The sequence below is a fragment of the Typopeltis vanoorti genome, chromosome 15, assembly GCF_054136105.1.
Source record: "Typopeltis vanoorti isolate ZY-2024b chromosome 15, IOZ_Tvanoo_1.0, whole genome shotgun sequence".
In the NCBI taxonomy this organism is placed as follows: Eukaryota; Metazoa; Arthropoda; class Arachnida; order Uropygi; family Thelyphonidae; genus Typopeltis; species Typopeltis vanoorti.
The window spans coordinates 90,402,097-90,421,813 of record NC_143563.1 but is presented as its reverse complement, the minus strand read 5'-3'; the positions used below and the strand labels follow the sequence as shown (position 1 = coordinate 90,421,813).

The 19,717-nt window shown below is 36.5% G+C and overlaps 1 protein-coding gene across 1 annotated transcript in view; it reads left to right on the top strand.

Moving 5' to 3' along the window:
- Positions 1-19,717, top strand: part of Invadolysin (leishmanolysin-like peptidase, invadolysin) — a 658,154-nt gene that overhangs the window by 387,868 nt on the left and 250,569 nt on the right. Inside the window, exon 4 of the mRNA XM_090405783.1 lies at positions 11,384-11,466. Within this exon, the coding sequence (XP_090261909.1) occupies positions 11,384-11,466 (83 nt within the window). The remainder of the gene's footprint in view (positions 1-11,383; positions 11,467-19,717) is intronic.

Genomic DNA, 19,717 nt, shown 5'->3' with positions numbered 1-19,717 from the left:
TTCAACTGCTCTTGTCACTTTATTATAAAAGGCAATCATATTACTAAAGCAAGAGCGCCCCCTTAACAAATCCATGTTGACTCTCTCACAGATAACATTACCCTCAGCTGCCCAAATCTGTATATGGTCCCTCACTAATTTCTCCAAGATCTTAACTTAACAACTACTGATGAAACTCAAACTGGCCTATAGTTAGACACATCCAATCTGCTACCACTCTTATGCAATGGCACTATCTTACCTTCTTTCACCATTCCTTGGGTACCGTTCCCATAGCCAGAAAACTCCATTGACCTGGCTTTTCAATGAAAAGCCAGGTCAGTGGAGCTGTCAGTTCTTTAACACATTTTCTCAAAATACATGGTGAAATACCATCCAGTGTCACAGCTTTACTTACATCCAGAATACTCAATATTTGGAACACATTCTCCTCTTGCACCTCTAAACCTTGAACCTGCCCTATCCCTCTAGTATTAAAATTACTTCTTCAGGATGAAATACTCCAATAAAGTGTTTATTGAACAACTTCACTATGTCCTCTGCATCAGTCACTCTATTCCCATTTTTATCCCACAATGTCATTCTTCCACAATCATTTCTCCTCCTACTGGCCACATAGCTAAAAAATTCCCTAGGATTATCTTTGGATCTTAGTGCCAATCTCGTCTCATATTCCAGTTTTGCCTTCCTTCCTTACCATATTAGTCACTCTCCTGGCCTGAGTTTTATATTTTTCATGCTCTCCAGTCCCCTCTACCTATATCTCTTCCATAGCCTCTTTTTCACCTGCAGTTCCTGTTTGATATTGTTTGTCATCCACTTTATACCAAATTGTGACCTCTTCTTCATTCGTGGAATACAGCTTACTATTGCTGCTAAGAAATATTCCTTCACTTAAATTAAGGGTATATTAAATCCCACATAGTTTTAAAACTGAATAAGAAACTCAAAGATTGGAATCAGAGAGTTTCTTGCCGAATATAGTAAAACTATAAAGTATCGGCGACACTAGCGTTACTTAATGGGTGCACCTGTTTGGAAAACTCGTTCGCAGAGTATATAAGTTCTTTTCGCTATACACTTTGGTATTAGGTCTAGCTACTCACTGATGAAGCCTCAAAAAAGGCTGAAACCAGTCTGGGTAGTGACCTCCCTCCATAATTAATAACAGCATAAATTTCCTAGGAAATGTGTTTTTACATTATGGAAAATACCTAAGAATAGCGATCTGAACTTCCCCACCTTTGCAACGAGTCGTCCGGTATTGTACTACGTACTAGGGTCACTTGTATTGGCTAACGCTAGTGTCGCCGATACTTTATAGTTTTACTATATTCGGCAAGAAACTCTCTGATTCCAATCTTTGAGTTTCTTGTTCGGTTTTAAAACTATGTGGGATTTAATATCCCCTTAATTTAAGTAATGTTTTCATTGCCGAAATGAAGCTTATTAGCTCTTTATACTTAAGTATTCCTTCACAATTTCCCAAGCACTAATGATATCCTGGTCTTCCAATTTTGCCCTCATTGGAACTGCCCCTAGTTGATATCTAAGACTATTATAATCACCTGCCTTATAATTCCACATACATTCCCTTTTCTTTGATACTGTCTATTCATCTTCCAAGTCAAAACCACATGGTCACTCTCTCCACCCGAGAAGGACCTCCCAGGAGAGACATCATCTCAGTTGTTATCAGTTCTTCTGATGCTATGACCAAATCCAAAACTCTTGACCCGCTTGTTCCCTCTATTATATGTTGCCTAAGACATCTATTCCTCAAGAATTCCAGAAATTCCATTTCTTTATTACTACATGCATTTTCATCTTCCCAACTTATAGTGCTGTAATTAAAATCTCACATAACAATAATTCTTGCACTTGCCAAGCTCGACTATCTAAACATCTCCTTCTCCCCACCCTCTGTGCTCCTTGGCTTGTAGCAACATCCCACTAAATATCCTGGCTTGCCCACCTCTACCTCACACTATATGCTTTCAAAACCATTGGTATCACTGCCTTCTAAAACCTCCACTCTTAGAGGACATAAGTCATCACTTATTAAACAGCACTCCACCACTGCGTTTTCCCTTTCTATTCTGCTGAAAAATGCTATACCCTGCTACTTCTATTCCTGTTATTATATCATCTTCTGTCAACCATGTCTCTCAGATACCAATAATCTTTGGCCATGATGATGTTATCACTGCCACCAATTCATCTCCTTTATTCCGGATAGATACTCCTGGCATTAGTATAAAGCATAAAAATGTCACTGCTTCTATCTGTCATTATCCCCTCCAGACTCCACTGGACTCAGTGTTACCTGATGTCATCCCCCCCCCCACCATCCCTGCTTCTATCCACCCTGGGCATTCTAGTTTCCCTGCATTGCCACACCGACTCATTCAGAACAGCAATCTCTCTCCAGATGCCTACATCCTTCCTCATTCAAATGCAAGCAGTCTCTTGCATACAGCTCCTTTCTGTCCTCAAATGCCCTCCAAGCATCCACATATTCCAATTGTCTCTTCTGATACATTTTGGCTATTATGCTATTCATCATTACTGCTCTTCTGCTTAGCTCATCATTGTCATACCTCGGTAACACACACAGACTATTTTTCCTCTCTGCATTTTCTTTTGTACAACCTCAAGCATGAATCTCAGATCTCTCACCACCCAATTTACACTGCCTCTCAAGTCATTCGTGCCCACCATCACAATCATCTAATCCACCCTTTCACCCTGCTTAATTGCCATAGCTACACTTTCTATCGTTCCTCCAGGCAAACACTCCTCTGCCATTCTATCTTGCACACCACGGATCATTGAGTCTCCATACATCATACCTCTTACCACTCTGTTCCTTGGTTGCTCACCTGCATCCCTCTCTCTTTCCTCTAATCCTTTCTCTCAGTGTTTCCCTACTTACCTGCTGTCCTTGCATCACTCTATCCCTGGTTCCAGCACTCCCTATCTCCGACTGTTTCCATTCCCTCCTCTTCTATCATTCCCATAACTCTCTTCTACTGTTTCTATTCTATCCTCTTCTATCATTCTCATAACTTTCTCTCTCTCACTCCTTCTCTAATTTGCCTTACCTCATCTTTCATACTTCTCTCATTCCCGAGACATTCAACCTCCTCTTTCAGCTCATCTATCTCTCTCTCTCTCTCTGCAAGTTAGCCACTCTTGCTTGCCATTCCTCCTCTTAATCAAGACAATCTCTGAAAAACTTCACAATCATTCAAGCCTTCCCCACTCTTATTTTTTCATTCATATTCTGCTCATGCATAGAAAAAAAAAAACATATAACCACAGTGAAAAGGAAAAAGCACTTAACTGAATTGATTATCCAAGATTTTAATTTTATTTTGAGTGTTGCAGGAGGCCATCATGAGTGTATTAAAACTCAGAGAACAGTAGAAAATTCAAGTTGTGTTATTGCTATGTATGCTATAATAATATTTATGTTTTGATGTACTAGATCTAAAACTATAACACTATTAGGAACTTATGGCAAAAAAAAATTATTTTACTATTTTATTTAAAAAGAAAATCACAATCGAGCATCTGTCATCAAGAACTCAGTCCACATTGTATCAGGAATTTTCTCTGATACCTCTTTGTTCATATTCTTACAAACTCAGATATATAGTCTCTTTTTGCACTACTGTATCTATAAATTTAAAAAAAAATATCGGTTCTATTGAAAAAAAACTCTTTTCACCAGATGTCACAAGGCTATTCAAGGACTTTCTCCACTCCAGTTTTTTTGAATAGAACAGCTATTTTACAAACAACTTAGCCTGGCTATGGGAAATCTGTTATCCCCCCCCCCCCCCCAAGAAGATTTGTTTATCTGTTCAATCCAACACAAAACCTGCCAGTGATATACATTGGCAGCATTTCATAGTTTGAAAACATGACATCTCCATTTTAAATAATTTTCTTTATTCCTTCATTTATTCCATTCAAACATGCAATTTCATATTAGAATTAGAGAATAAAGGGGAACTACCCTTTCTTGTTTAATTTCTTAATCTCTGAGAAATTAGAGGGTGGTATTTTATTGGATATTTATCATAAACCAATTCACATAGAATGCCATTTTCATTCTTCATCTCACCATCCCTCTCCAAAAGATAGACATAATTCACACTTTGGGAGAAAAAAAAACAACTGTATAATTTTATATCATGAAAGATGAAAATAAACTAAAAGAACTCCAGTTTCTGCTCCATCTGTTCATCCTGCCAGATTAAGAGTGATGAATCATGCGTCACCATCTGGAGAAGGGGAAACATTCTCCTTTTCCATTGGACTCTGGAGAAGGAGAATGTTTCCCCTTCTTCAGAGTCCAATGCTGGCAAGCTTTACACACTCCATCCATTGCTCGGCATTTCCTTTGCTGATGTTAGGCTTTTGTGTGGCCTGCATGACCATGGAAACCCATGGTCTTTAGCTTTTGCTGAACAGCTGTTGTGCTGATATTGCTAGCAGAGGCATTTAAGAACTCAGTATGAGGGTTTCAATCATGAACAAGTGATTTTTTTTCACACCACATGCTTAACTATTTGCAACCCTGCTCTGTAATTTTAAATGGCCTACATAATCACAGCTGTGTTCCTAGGCATTTCTGCTTCAAAATAGCATCACTTACCATTTATCAGGGCAGAAATTTCCTGAACTGAGTTATTACAATGGTGGCATCCTATGCCACAGCAAAAGTCAATGAGCTTTTCAGTACAGCCCATTTTACTGTTAAAGTTTGTCTATGTAGGTTGTAAGACAGTGTGCTTCCTTTTATACCTATATGAGCCATGACTTCGGTATTTATGTCCACTATCACAAAGGAGTGTCTGGATATTTTTGATCAGAAGCTGGAAAGGTGGGCAAATGAAGGTGATGATGTCAGTTTAATGCAGCTAAAGCGTAAGGTTTTGAAATTGTGATTTACAGATAGGATGCTTCATACTCACTTCATGGAATTATACTGGAAGAAGTGGAAAAAGCAAGGGATCTTGGGTGACTGTAGACATTTAGGGGACACATTACAAAGGTTGTGAAAACATCTCAGATTTGCTACAATACTGAGGAGGATCTGATCATGAGAGATAAAGGAGTGATGATCCCATTATGTAAAGCTTTGATCAGACCACATCTGAATTTTTGTGCTCAGATCTGATCCCCAGGATTTGAAGGAGATGAAGTAACCTTGGAGAGGGAACAGATACTGGTCTCCCCACACTCGTACGATACAACCCTCCCCCCTTACCAACTTTTGGTATCATCGTTTTTTGATGTACACTCCATAAAAGTGTACAGATATCATCACAGTCTGATGTCTAATAAAATTATCTCATTACCAGTTTCTGATCAATAGTTTTTTTTTCCTTCTAATTGTCAATTTTTTTTTAACTTTGGGCCCATACATGAAAGGTTGGTTAGTCAATCTATAATACATTAGTACTGTGTGTGTATGGGAAGAGAATTGAGAAACTTGGAACTTATTCATATTGGATTTGAAGGCCTGTGTATTGTATTCCTTGTTAAACACATTTGAGGGAAGGCTGTTCCGGAATACAGCAGCAGTAGGGATAAAGGAGGAGGAAGAGAAACTTGTGCTATGAGCAGTGGTTAAATTCAGCGGGGACCCTGTTCTGGAACTTTTTTATGCACCGGGCCAGGACTTGGAACATTTTTCTGTTTTGTGACTTTTCTCCCTTTATGGTAATTAAGCCTAACGCAAAAGAGACAGCAATGGCAGGTTATTAAGTTGTGCATATGATTGGTGCAGTATTAACAAAAGATTGCAGGATGGAAAGATAAAAGCAAGCCGACAATTGAATTGAAATGCTAGCTCTCTTCAACCGAATTCCAATAATATGTGAAACTGCCATAACAACATTCACTATATATATATTTCTTAGTTTTAACAAGTTTACAAATTTTAACACCTTTCAGTTGAATTTTATAGCTGCCGAGCGAACTCACATCTAATTAATAACAATAGTTTTTAGTTAGATGCTGTGTTTGCCAGTTAAGCATATGGTTTTGCTTGAGTCTATACAGCATAGTTTCTGTATGAGGGGACATGTGATTCATTCATTAGTGTTGTTTTTATCTCAGTTGTCTCTAATTGCACTATTTGTTGAGAAATATATTACACAGAGTGCTTGTACTTTATTCACTGACATAATAAAAGTACTTGTTTTTCTTGCCTCTGCAGTATAGTGGCTATTGGGGAGGACATGTTGTTTAACGTGGGAGCAAGTTACTATCGCCCCAACACAACATGTTTAAGCTTTTTTTCATGTGTGAGGTATATGAGAAACTTTTTCATTTCTTTTTTTCGAAAAGTAAAATCAGCGTGTGAGTTATTCGAGTAAGTACGGTATTTCAACCATGGATAAGTAAATTGGTACCTTCTTTAAATGGAAAAATAGCTCAGATGACAGTGATAATACAAACCGAGTTTGTAATGACAGTTTGTAATGTGTAGTTTCTGAAGAGAAAGAGGTCTGCAACGAATCCACAGAAATACAGAATTCCCATCAGTTGCAATGCGATAATAATAATATGCTGAACGAAAGGAAAGATTTGCTGACTTGCTGGACACTCGACCAGTGGATCGCATTCAAAGGTAAATACAGTTGGTTATTGGAACATTTTTCTGTTTTGTGACTTTTCTCCCTTTACGGTAATTATGCCTACATTAATGTGTTATTATTCAACAATTGTTTACAGTTTTGAATGTCTATATAAAGTCAATATCAACAGTTGCCTGATTACAAACACTTAATGAAAGGGACGGGGAGGTTTGGAGCTTCCCCTGATAGCATCGAAAGATAAATACAATTGGTTATTTTGTATAGTGCCCCGGAACGTATTCGTTTAGAATTTAACCACTGGCTATGAGTATGGAGTTTGACTGAGAAGGGATGTTGGGTGGTAGTTGCACATGTTTCAATGGATTTGGTAGAGACAGGGAAAATTTTTGATAATTGCTCTGATGAACATTTACCATTGAAATATTTACAGAAGATGCACGCAGTGGATACTAGACACCTGTGTGAGAGTGGTTGGAGTGAGTTGGTAATAGATGAATTGTTAATCAGTCTGACTGCCCTCTTCTGTATTGTGTCGAGTATTTTTTAGGGAGTTCTTAGGGACACCTCCCCAAATGTACAAGCAGTATTAGATGGATTGGCAGATTTGTGAATTTGTACAGAGTTAAAAGCTCTTCAGGGTAAAGTAATGCCTTGAAAGAAAGAAAGAAGAATCCTAATTTTTTGGATGCCGAGGAGGCAATAGCTGTAATGTGTTTATGCCAAGACAGTTTGATGTCAAGGTAATCCCAAGAAAGATCTCCTCTTGCTTAGAGATTTCGGCATTGTTAAAGGTTAGTCTGGAATAATGTTCTTGTTGAAAATAAGGCAGAACTGTGTTTTGCATGGGTTGAAATTGACAAGGCTATCCAAGTCCTATCAAAGAATAGTTTGGAGATCAGAATTTAGGCTTCCAGAGATTGTTGCTCTGTAAGTTGTGATTTGTTTTGTGCAAGGTTTGGCAAATGAGAAGGACAAATGTAATGTGTTGTTGGCAAAACCGTATATTGGATTGGTGATCAACTGGAGCAGGTCATTGATGTATAGAAGAAACAGGATGGGTGAGAGAACAGAACCTTGTGTAACTCCAGTATTCGTTGCATAGTTGAAGATAAGGAACTGGCAACCATCACATGCAATGTGCATCCAGTGAGAAAACTGGTGACCCAGTTGCAGAAGTCTTAGGACTGAATGATGGAAGCTTACTTAATAGGCCCTTGTGTCAAACCCTGTCAAAAAAGCCTTGGAGATATCTACTGCAACCACTTAGGATTCACCCAACTTTTCCATGTTGCTTATCCAGAGGTATGTGACATAGGTGAACAGAACCCCTGTGAATGGTATTGGCAGAATCCATACTAGTAGTCATTTATTAAATGACTACATTTAAGATAACATAGAAGTTGGCTTTTGATGGTTCTGTTCTCTCCATTACTTCATGATTTCCATGATAGTTAAATGGTAAAGATTTGTCGCCCTTCTTCGGAACAGGTTGAGCATAGGCTAATTTCCAGGATGTAGGGTAGATGCCAGTGGAGTAAGAGAACATAAAGAGGCGACACAAGATAGGAGTTAACTCTGCAACACAAATCTTCAGGATATGAGGAAAGCCATCAGGGCCAGGGGACTTTTTAGGTATCTAATTTGGATAGGATTTTTCTGATCACTTCCTGGTGAAAGATCAGGGAAAGCATTGAGTGTTTGGAATAGTTGAGGGATATTTACAAAATCCTCAAAATGCAGGCATTTGAGGAAAAGTATGATGCCAGAAGATTGACTTTCTCTATGAGTGATGATGCAATAGATCCATCTAGGTTGGGTGCAGTAACAGTGGAAGCAATGTTGGGCAAAATTATGGCCAACTGCTTTTGATAGAGATGGATCTGTTTGGGCACAAAGTAAGTATCCTGATTTTGGATTTTTGGAGGTTGGTTTTTGTTGCATTGATGTTTTTCTTCTAGCTGTTTCAGGCTTTGGTGTAAGCAGAAAGCAAAGGCAGATTTCTTGATGATAACCAGTTGCAGTATGCTTGGTTCTTCATTTATACAGCTTGGTGCAACTTTTGGTTATATAATTAGATCACGTCCTACGTTTCTATCTTCTGAAGCTGCTAACTGAATTTAACTAAGATATAGGTTATCCTATCTTGGTACATTGCTGCTATTAAATATTCCTTGACAAGCCTCCAAGCAAGATTGATCTTTTTTTCCACCTAATTCCCCATTCTGTTGATCCAGGCTGTCCCTTAAGTTCTGTGTAATCATCTGCATCATAAGTCCACCACATATATTGGCCCTTGTTTAGGTGAGCCACATTTAGGCAGATTTAACATGTCATTTACAGTAACATTCTTTATTATAATGATCAGAATGTTTACTTTTGATCTTCTTTTGCCCTCTAGTTGTATCTCAGAAACTCTTTTGTTTTTCTTCCTTGCAGATGCTGTCCCTTCACTCATGTATTTTCATAATTAAAATTATCCACAATGCTCATCCTTTCCTTGTTTAAATCATTTTGTTTAAATTTCTTATCACTATCATTTTTTCAAGCCTATAACAATATTCCACTAAACACCTTGTCCTTTCTACTTCCATTTCACAGAATACTGCACCACTCACCTGAATCTCCACTTGAAGCCAATTCAATGACATTCCTTCTTTCCTCTCTTCTCTTCTCTTGCCCTTCATATTCCAGGAAAACTCCTATCCTTACATTTCTATTTCTGCCATTACATCATTTTCATCAAACTGTATTTTCAGTATAATTGTTTCAATTAGCTACAAATTCTTCTCCTTATTCCTGATGCTCCTGACACATGGACATTTTACCTTAAATCCCCCATTTAAGATAAAATGGCTGGTGGAGATTTTACCATAAAATGTCTGTGAAAATATAAAATGTCTAGTGTGCATAAAGCACGGTATTCTGATTTCTTACCGGTCGTTACTGATGGTTTGAGTGATATTTGAGTCATCTGTTGGATCTGCTGTTGTTTTTTCTGCTGCATAGTTACTGCTGAATGCAGTTTGTTCTTGAACACAAAAGAAAAAGGCCACCAGAAATAGATGATTTATACATACTCATCGAGTGCTTTACAATCAAGTTAGTTGCTTTATTCATAATCCATATCCAATATTCTTATCATGTTCTACAATTATCCCATCAATCGAAGGCATTTAATCTAGATCATGTTCATTTTATCTCGATTTCCAGCCACACCAAAATCAAGAAAAGTAAGTTAGCAGATGTAGCTGCAAGGTTAGCTCAGGTTTTCCCACTTACTCTTTATAGTTTCCCTATACAAATGTAGGGAGTTAAAATCAATTACTGTTCACATATTGGGTGCTGTACATTGGGTGGTTCACATACTGGAGCAGATGACTCAATATGTGAATAGTAACACTCATCTTATCTACTGTTGGAGTCCCAGCACTTGAGAGAGAATGTAATTTTACTAATCTTTCTAGAGTGTATATGCTCAGGCAGATTTTTAGACTAGGAAGAGATATGCAGGAGGTTTTAACCTTTTTTTTTTTTTTTTTTTTACAAAGAATTAAAACATATAGTGCCTTTTACTATATCGATTAACATTTTGTGTCCATTTTTTTTTTTTGTTTACATAAGAAGTTATTTAACTATTTATTTTTAACTTGTGTACTGCATTAACCTATGTCTTATTGCATTATGATCTTAGTTGACCTCACACCAGACCTACCTAAGATTTTATGAAGAATCATTAAATCTTCATTGATATCTTTGGGAGTTCAAAGCAGTCAGTGAATCATTGATGAAATTTAGTCAATTTTCAAATCTGAATCACATGACTTTTGAAATGTTATTTTATTTTTATTATTATTGTGTGACACCTACAAGGACTCATCATGGGAGGGCACTCCACCATACCCATCTCTTAATTTCCCCAACTATTTAATTCTCCACCTACACACATCGACACTATCACCATGAGCACCATCTACTGCTCATCATCACCACCAACAGCAAGAATATCTTTTGTCTGTAAATTGCATCTGTTCTTATGGCCAATTTGCTTGCACATGGGATGAAAAACCCACGTTTATAAGGAGAAAAACCATGCTACCTCCATATGAGATCGGCTAATTAACCTTCAGTTCAAAAAGCCCATTTTTTCACATAATAACATGTAAAAATTTTACATGTTAAAATTTTTTAATGCTAATAACATTATTAAAACAATGTGAATGATGTTAATATTATTAACATATTAACATTTTGTTTATATATTACCAATGTGTAAAAACAAATACAAATGCAAAAAATATATAAACTTAATAAAAAAGAAAACTTCAGCTTGCGCATGGTACCAATATACCACAGGTTTACAACTCTTTGTGGTTAGAAGTTTCATATATATACATGAGAGAGGGAGAGAGCCTCTGTATGTAGTTTAGTTATTAGTAATGTTGCTCTTTGGTTGAATTTCAATCTTATCTATGATGCAAAGAATCTTTATAAGGGCTTTAAAGCTAAAGTGAAGTAGTTGGTCTCGTGGAGGTGGCAGAGTTTTTCCACCTGAAAGCTTGGGTTTTTTCATCTCTCAAATCTGACGAACTGGCCAGAGAAAACACTAATTTACAGACAAAATTAGATTCAATGAATAGCAGTGTATTGGTTTAATAAGATGATGCCATATGGCCCAGAGATGGCTGACAGCTTGTTTCTTTTTATGCTAAATAATATATAACCAGTACAAAAACTTGTATCAATTCATAGAGTATTTTTATTTATAGGTTACCATCCTGCCACAAGCATTAGATTACTGGCAGAAAACTCTCATAGTTCGACCTATGAGTGTGCCTATTCGTTTAAATAGGTAAGTAGTATGTATAGGTTATTTATTTTGTTTTATTTATTTATTTTTATTTGGGGGTGGGGAAGATTATGAAATCATGTGGAGGTTAAATTGAAATTTTCATCTTCATGTGACATCTTTTGAATATTTATTTATTTATTTTGAAATGTGCTTGTTGCTTTAGAAGTTATACTCAGTATTATCCTCTCTTTGAAATCTTAAATTTACACCCTTTCAAATGTTATAAATATATTATTTTATTAATACATTATTAATCAGTAATCAACATATTAATATTTTCAAGACTGGGCTTATATAGAGAAGTTGACTTCACATCAAATCACTCTCTATCCCATAAGTGAACAGCATGCTATAGAGTGTATACTAGATGCATACTACTACTGTGCATTACAGTGGCAGTTGGATTCAGGACTAGCTATCTTCAAGGTTCCAGTGCTCTCTGGGACATTAGTAAGGTGGTTAATATAATTATAAGCACTTTTAAATAGTGTGTTTTTAATATAGTTGGATTTTGGCACCTTACATTCTTATACTCTTTATAGTTTTGTTTTTTTATATACTCTTTATAGTTTTTTTTTTTTTAATCACTGAACAAATAGTCCAGCTTTGTGTTTTGTACTTTTGTAACAAAGAATTCTGATGTCCTAAAGAAAAGAGGGTATTGTATTTGTAAAATCTGCATGCTAAAATGCATAGAATGTTCTGATCCTAGTCTTAGATCCTTGTTGACCAATGAGTTTATGGAGCCATCATATTAATTTTTTTGCAGCCTGGTTGCATGAGACCAACATCCTGTTAATGGATAGCCTGAAATGGTTCTAAAATTACTGTTTGGTCTCTAGAGCAAGGTTTCAGGATTATGTAATTTTTAGTCCACCCTAATGCTAAGGTACTAATGCTAATGTACTAGTGGCTAACAACCTTTTGTAATGGAATTTACATTAAAAAATTGAAAAAAAAAAGTTGATAGAAGTTTTGCATAAGATATAACCTGAAGTGAAGTATGAGTGATTCATTAAGGAATTTCATGCTGTGAGTGTGAAATCTTATGACTTGTGTCAGGATGTAATGATAGGAAATTGAGTCTAGAAAGAAAGAGGTAGAAAGAATATGAAGAATTAAGTAAAGCCTGTTAATTATTATTATGATAATTATAATAATTATCCTAATAATATAAGAGTCATCATGGATGCTGCTCTAGAAAACACAAATTCTATCAAATGCCACTCCTTGAACTCATTCATTGTTCATGTTCTTGCCACTCATAAGGCAATATATTCCATGATTCAAGTACCCTCCATGCAAAAAAACCACTCCTCACCCATTTGATTATTACTTCCTTTCACAATTTACAAAGATGGCCCCTTGTTCCACCAAACACAAGAACTCCCCTCCGGATCCCACTTGTTACCTTCAGCTTCCTTGATACCGCTCCCCCTATACACAACTCTCTGATACCTATCAGGTAGCTAATCCCGGTCCACACTATTAGCCGAGTGGCTATGTGCTTTGCATCCATATGCCTGGGAAAGGAGTGCTGTGGGTTCGATTCCTGTCTCTGATGTGAGGAGCTAAAGGATCTTTCTCAGACATAGCCAAGTTGACTGGTCTTGGGCATGGACAGCAGGGTTTTTCTCCCCAGTTTTTTCATCCTGCATAAAGGCAAACCAGCCCCGTGAACACACATGGATACAGTCAGGAATACCTTAGATGATCCCTCCAGCCATAGGTCTGAATTGTCAGCAATGCCGGTCCCGAACCTAGATAAAAATAGGGAGGATTGAGGTGGTGGTGCCATACCTCCCCATCAATGGGGCTCACGAACGTTGACTCACCATACGAAATAAATGTAACAGCTAATCCTGATTCCAGTTCACTAACCTGACATCTAAACCCATGTGCTGCAACTTAAATATCAGCTTATCATGTAGTATCATGTAGCAAAAAAAAAAATAATGCAGAATATGCCTTTTCCTCATCAACTGCTCTTGTCACTTTATTATAAAAGGCAATCAGATTACTAAATCAAGAGTGTCCCTTATCAATTGCTATAAAATGATTACTCACTAATTTCTCCAAAATCTTAAGAACTACCGATGAAATACAAACTGGTCTATAGTTTGATACTCCCATTCTACCACCATCCTTAAAGCAACTGATATAACCACAAGAAAGAACATACCAGTAGCAGATTTATTTTATTTTATTTATTCTTGTGGTGAAAAGAATACAATGCAGCTATAGGTTAATGTCTAGTCCAGAAAGCCAATCCAGGGCCTCACCTCATGGATGTCTTGGAGGTTAACATGAAATTAGCACCTTGGGCAGTCATTCAAAATATGAGTGATCATCTGGGCTATGGGAGAACAGTCACAATATGGGTGGTCTGACAGGTTTCATTTGTGTAGTAGGTAGCCACATCTGCTGTGGTTAGTTCTGATCCTGTTGACAGATGACCAAATCTTCCTAAGAAGAGCAAAACCAGATTGTGGAGCACAAGGATCTTCAACCAGGAAGCCATTTGTTGGGAGATTGTTGTACTAGTGTTCTCTCCTTGTCAGATGTTGATGGTAAGGCAGCTGAAGAGAGAGTTCATCCATGGACCAGAAAGGGTTTCTCGATTTTAGGCAAAGCATAGGTGATTTTTTGAGAGTCCGGTGCAGGGGCAGGATTGGGTTACTCATTACTATGAAAGTAATGAGAGAGTATAAGATCTTAAGACCATTCTTTAATTGAGGCTTGTCTTCTACATATATTTGGTGGAGCAATTTGGATGCTACCAGGCATCCAAAGGTACAAGCAGAGTTATGAAGGTAACTTATGTTCTTATATCCTCATATGTTCTATCCTGTGGTTATATCAGTTGCTTTAATATCATTTTTGTTCTAGGCGTTTATCAGAACTTTCCAGACTTTCCCCCCTTGTATACAATGCCACTATCTACCCCTTCTTCCTCTCCTTGGGCACCTTTACTGTGGCCAGACTCTCATTGAAAAGCAAGGTCGATGGAACTGTCAGTTCTTTAGCACATTCTCTCAAAACCCATAGTGAAATCCTATTCAGCCCCAGTGCTTTATTGGCATCAAGAGTACCCAGTATTTGAAACGAAACTTTCCCTTTCATCTAGTATTAAAACCTACTTCTCTAGGATGAAATAACCTAATAAAGTGTTTCGTTCAACAACTTTACTATATCCTTTGCATTAGTCGCACTACTTCCATTTTTATCCAACAGTGTTGCTCTTCCACAATCATTCCTCCTCCACTTACTGGCCACATAATGAAAGAATTCCTTAGGATTTTCTTTAGATTTACCATATTAATACACTCTCCTGGCCTGATCTTATATTTTTCATGCATCTGCTCCCCTCCCCCCCTTGTAAAAACTGTGGTTATACATTCAGTATTCTTGTCGGCTGCACCTTTTGTTATACTACATACTTCCACTACCCTGCTTTGCCTTTGTGTCTTCTTTTACTTAACTATTATTGATGGTCGGCTGTGTTAACTCTTGACTGCCATCATATATATATTTCTACTATAACTTATCTCCCACACTCTATAGTCAAACAAATTTATTTGTTTAATGGCTGTGCCAGTTAGACTGTATATTGAGTGTGAGAGTATAAGATCTTAAGACAAAGCAGATATCATTTGTATTCCCCACTTAAAATTATTCTTACTTTGAACTAGTCATGGCATAAATATAAATCATATTAACTTCTGTCTTATGCAGGTTCAAATAATTTTTTAGAATAGTGCATTGACAGAATCAGTTCAGGATGTTGTTTACAAACCATTTAATTAAGTCAAAAGGAAGAATTTACAGAATGATTTACACATATAAACAAAGTCATTGAATTCTCAATTCTCTCTAATCTTAGTTCTAAGCTATTTCAAAATCCAGCATAACATTGCTTAAATATAGGACAAACCTTGGTTAAGCCTAATTCGCCTTTAACATACAATAACTCACAAATATAGACATATATTCTTGTTCGGTACTACAACTACTTACAATATTTGTTCAGCAGACAGTCTCTCACATCAAACTTTTGTACATATGTAAGTTCTCTTCTTGTCTTTCTTTCTGCTTACTGACTCGTCCCTATTTTCCTGCTAAATTTCTTCCTTGTTTGAGTAGTCGACTGTGCCATTCCTTATTAAATTCTTAACATTGAGGTGATGTACAGCTCCTTCCTTTCATGATGACTCGACACAATTCTCACATGGTGGTGATCCAGGTATATGACAAACAACACTACTCCTTCAATTCCCAACAATGAAATCTTGTGTGACAGTGATCTTGGGTAAGCGAAGAGATAGGAAACCCTAAGATAAAATTCCTGTCCGGCGAGCTGCCTTATATAGGCCCGAACTTTCCTTTGTGCGCATGCATGCATCTCTTGAATTTGGTCTCATAATTTACCTTCAGACATGATGTCATTCTTCGCATATCTGTGTATGATCAAAACCAAAAATCTTTATCCATGACAATTATGGTCACAAATTGACCTCTGGATATGATTATATCATTCTTCGGGGTCTTTGGAATTTTCCAGTTATGGCAATTCTCAGAAATCTTCACTAGCTTTAGCATTAGACTTACTTATTTAACATTACTTATTAGACTTATTTGATGACATCATGTGCCACATTATTTTTTACAAAAGGCTGAATACAATAATATTACAGAAATATAATCTGAGTCAAAATTTAACAATCTTCTGAGTGTATAAGATCTTAACTCAAAGACTAAGCAGATATCATTCGTATTCCCCGCTGAAAATTATTCTTACTTTAAACTAGTGCATTCTCCTAAATTTAAAAAAAAACATGTAAAACTGAACATGTCACAAAGTCACTTATCATGATAAATTTTACACCCTCTCCTTATATCTCTTCCATAACCTCTTTTTCACCTGCAGTTCCTGTTTCATATTGTTATCTACTTTACACCAAATTGTGTGTTTTCTTTTTCACTTACAGTATACAACTTGCCATTGCTGCTAATAAATATTCCTTCCCAAGTTTCCAACACTAATATCTTGCCCTCCGAATTCCTTCATCCATTGAACTATCCCAAACTGATTTCTAAGATTATTATAATCACCTGCCTTATAATTCCACATACATTCCTTTCTCTTTGATACTTCTGCATGTCTATTCATCTTCCAAGTCAAAACTATATGGTCACTCTTTCCAACCGGGAGCAGAGATGACATTTCAGTTATAATCTTCTGATGCCATGATCAAAACCAAAACTCTTGAACCTCATGTTAAGACATTTGTCCCTCACAAATTCCAGAAATTCATTCCCTTACTTCTATGCACAGTTTCCTCTTCCCAATTTATACTGCTGTCTCCCATAACAATCATTCTTCTTGCACTTGCCAAGCTCAACTGCCTAAACATCTCCTGCTCTTCACTCTCTCTGTACTCCCTGACTTGGAGCAACACTCCAGTCTCTTTCAAGTAAAGGTGAGTTAGTCTGTCTCGTGTGGAGGTAGAGGGTTTTATCACCTGGAAACTTGGGTTTTTTGTCCCTCAGAACAGGCAAACCAGCCTGCGAACACACACACACACACACACACACACACACACACACGGATTTACAGTCAGAAATACATACTTAATTCCTCATTAGGAGGGCTACCAGTCCTTTGGGACAGATGAGGAATAGGGGGGTGACCCTATACGAATAAATAAATAAAATTATTATGTCAGCTACTTATGTCTCTATATTTAGTTCAAGTTTTCTGATAGGTATCAGCAAGTTGTGTACAGGGGAATAATATCTCAAATGTTACTGGTATTGTATCACAGGGATTTGTTTTAAGGTCATTATTGTCACATCATCTCATCTTCCTTTTCCCTCTTTTACCTTGCAGTGTCGCGTTATTGTTTAATGATATATTATTAATATTTACGAGAGCCCTTTTTTTTTATCTGACATACACATGCAAAACCTAAACCTACTTATAACACTTATAACACATTAGAAATTATTCATTGTACAAAGATTTCGTCTCTTATGTATCATAAGACTGTCCATGTGAGTGAAGAACAACAGCAAGAAATTTGAATAACGGAAACAGTACAGTGCATGTATTGCATTAGAATCTCTCTATATGTGCAGTCACATGTATGCTAGGTTAAAAACACTGTTGCTCTGAAAGTATTAATTAGGGAGAAAATTAAATTAATTAAATTTACTATTTTCAGCCCAGTAATGTTTTTAACCTATCAAATAGGTGACTGTATGGATTCTAATGTATGTTTGCACTGTTCTGTTTGTTATTCAAATTCATCACTTTTGTTCTCTGCTCATACTGATTTCTTATGATGCATAATATGGAATATTTTTGTAATAAATAATTTCCACTGTCGTACGTGCATGATATTATAATTATGTAAGACATAATATATCACACCAGCGCTATGTTTAGACCAGAGGATAAGAAGAAGAAAGGAGGAATCTGTTGGCCTTTTTTTTGAATAGCCAAAGATTATATTCCTTGTCTTTAGAGTACCTGTGGCATAATTAAAATTAATAAGTTCGCCATGCTACTGACCAAGACGTCTATAGACGTCAAGGTTATTATGGACGCGAAGTGCATATTAAAATTGTAATACCATTGCTCTTACATTGAAATATATGATGGATATGAGGATGTGTATGAAGCATATGAGGATGTGTATTTGATCCATAATGGGTGGTAAGGTGGTTAACACATATAAAACCAACAGTAATAACTTTAATGAATTAAAGGTACAAATATTTCATGCTGAAAGTAACAGTACATCATCAGTGTAGAACAAACAGTTAAAGGAACGGAATACAAAGTACAGAACAGTTGGCGGATTACCAATTAAATTGTTGCCGCATGCCAGAAGATTAATATTAATAAAATAAAATATTATTAAATTAAATAATTTGTAAAAACTACTATTTTATTGATAGTTGCATAAGATCAGAATCTCCCAAACTTTTGGGAGAGAGAGACAGTCGTTTCGATTCAAATTCGGCCGATGTAAAAGGGCTTCGCAACTTTCTTTGAAATGACGTTCATATTTAAACCTGCATCTGTGGAGAAGACAAGTTTTATCCCATTGGATATTATGTTTAGTGTTAATGCTATGTTTTGACATAGCATCGACACTAAACATAATATCCAGTGGGATAAAACTTGTCTTCTCACTGGATATTATGTTTAGTGTCGATGCTATGTCAAAACATAGCATTAACACTAAACATACTATCCAATGGGATAAAACTTGTCTTCTCCACAGATGCAGTTTTAAATATGAACGCCATTTCAAAGAAAGTTGCGAGGCCCTTTTACATCGGTCAAATTTGAATCAAAACAACTGTCTCTCTCTCCCAAAAGTTTGGGAGATTCTGATCTGATGTAACCATCAATATTTATTTTATTAATATTAATAATTTATTTATTTATTTATTTTATTTTATTTATTTTATTAATATTAATCTTCTGCCATGCGGCAATTTAATTGGTAATCCACTGACTGTTCTGTACTTGGTATTCCATTCCTTCAACTGTTTGTTCTACACTGATGATGTACTGTTACTTTGAGTATGAAATATTTGTACCTTTAATGAATATCTTAACACGTATAAAAACATTTGGTTTTATACGTGTTAAGTTATTAATTATATTCCTTGGCAAAGACAGAGTGAGAGAGGCTGTTCAAAAGAACAGATAGACAGGATAAAAGATGAGTTAAGAAGATGGTTCTGTAAGTTTTTCAAATGGAGTGTAAAAATGGGTATGGGCTAGCAGCTGCTTTTCTTACTATATTTGAAGAATGAGAGTGGCCAGTTCAGTAGAGCACTGTTCACCAAAGTATCTGTAGAATAGGCTAAGAACAGCAGTGGAACACCTGTGTGTGTGTGTGTGTGTGTGTGTGAGAGAGAGAGAGAGAGAGAGTGAGTCATTAGTTGTCCATATTGGCCTTTTCTGAAGAGCATTAATAAGCAATCACAGAGAATTTTGATGCACTACCCTTAATATGTGAGCAGTATTCCACGGTTGAGTGGATCTGGGATTTGTACAGAGTTAGCAATACAGGCGCCTTAAGCAAAAAAGTACAATTTTTTTGGCAGCTGCAGAATTTGTGGCTGAGATGTTGTGCCAAGAAAGGCTGGAGGTGTAAGTCAGCTCAAAAAGGGAAATTTGTGTTTGGGTATCTGGGTGTAACTGAAAGTTAAGAAAGCAGTATTAGATTTT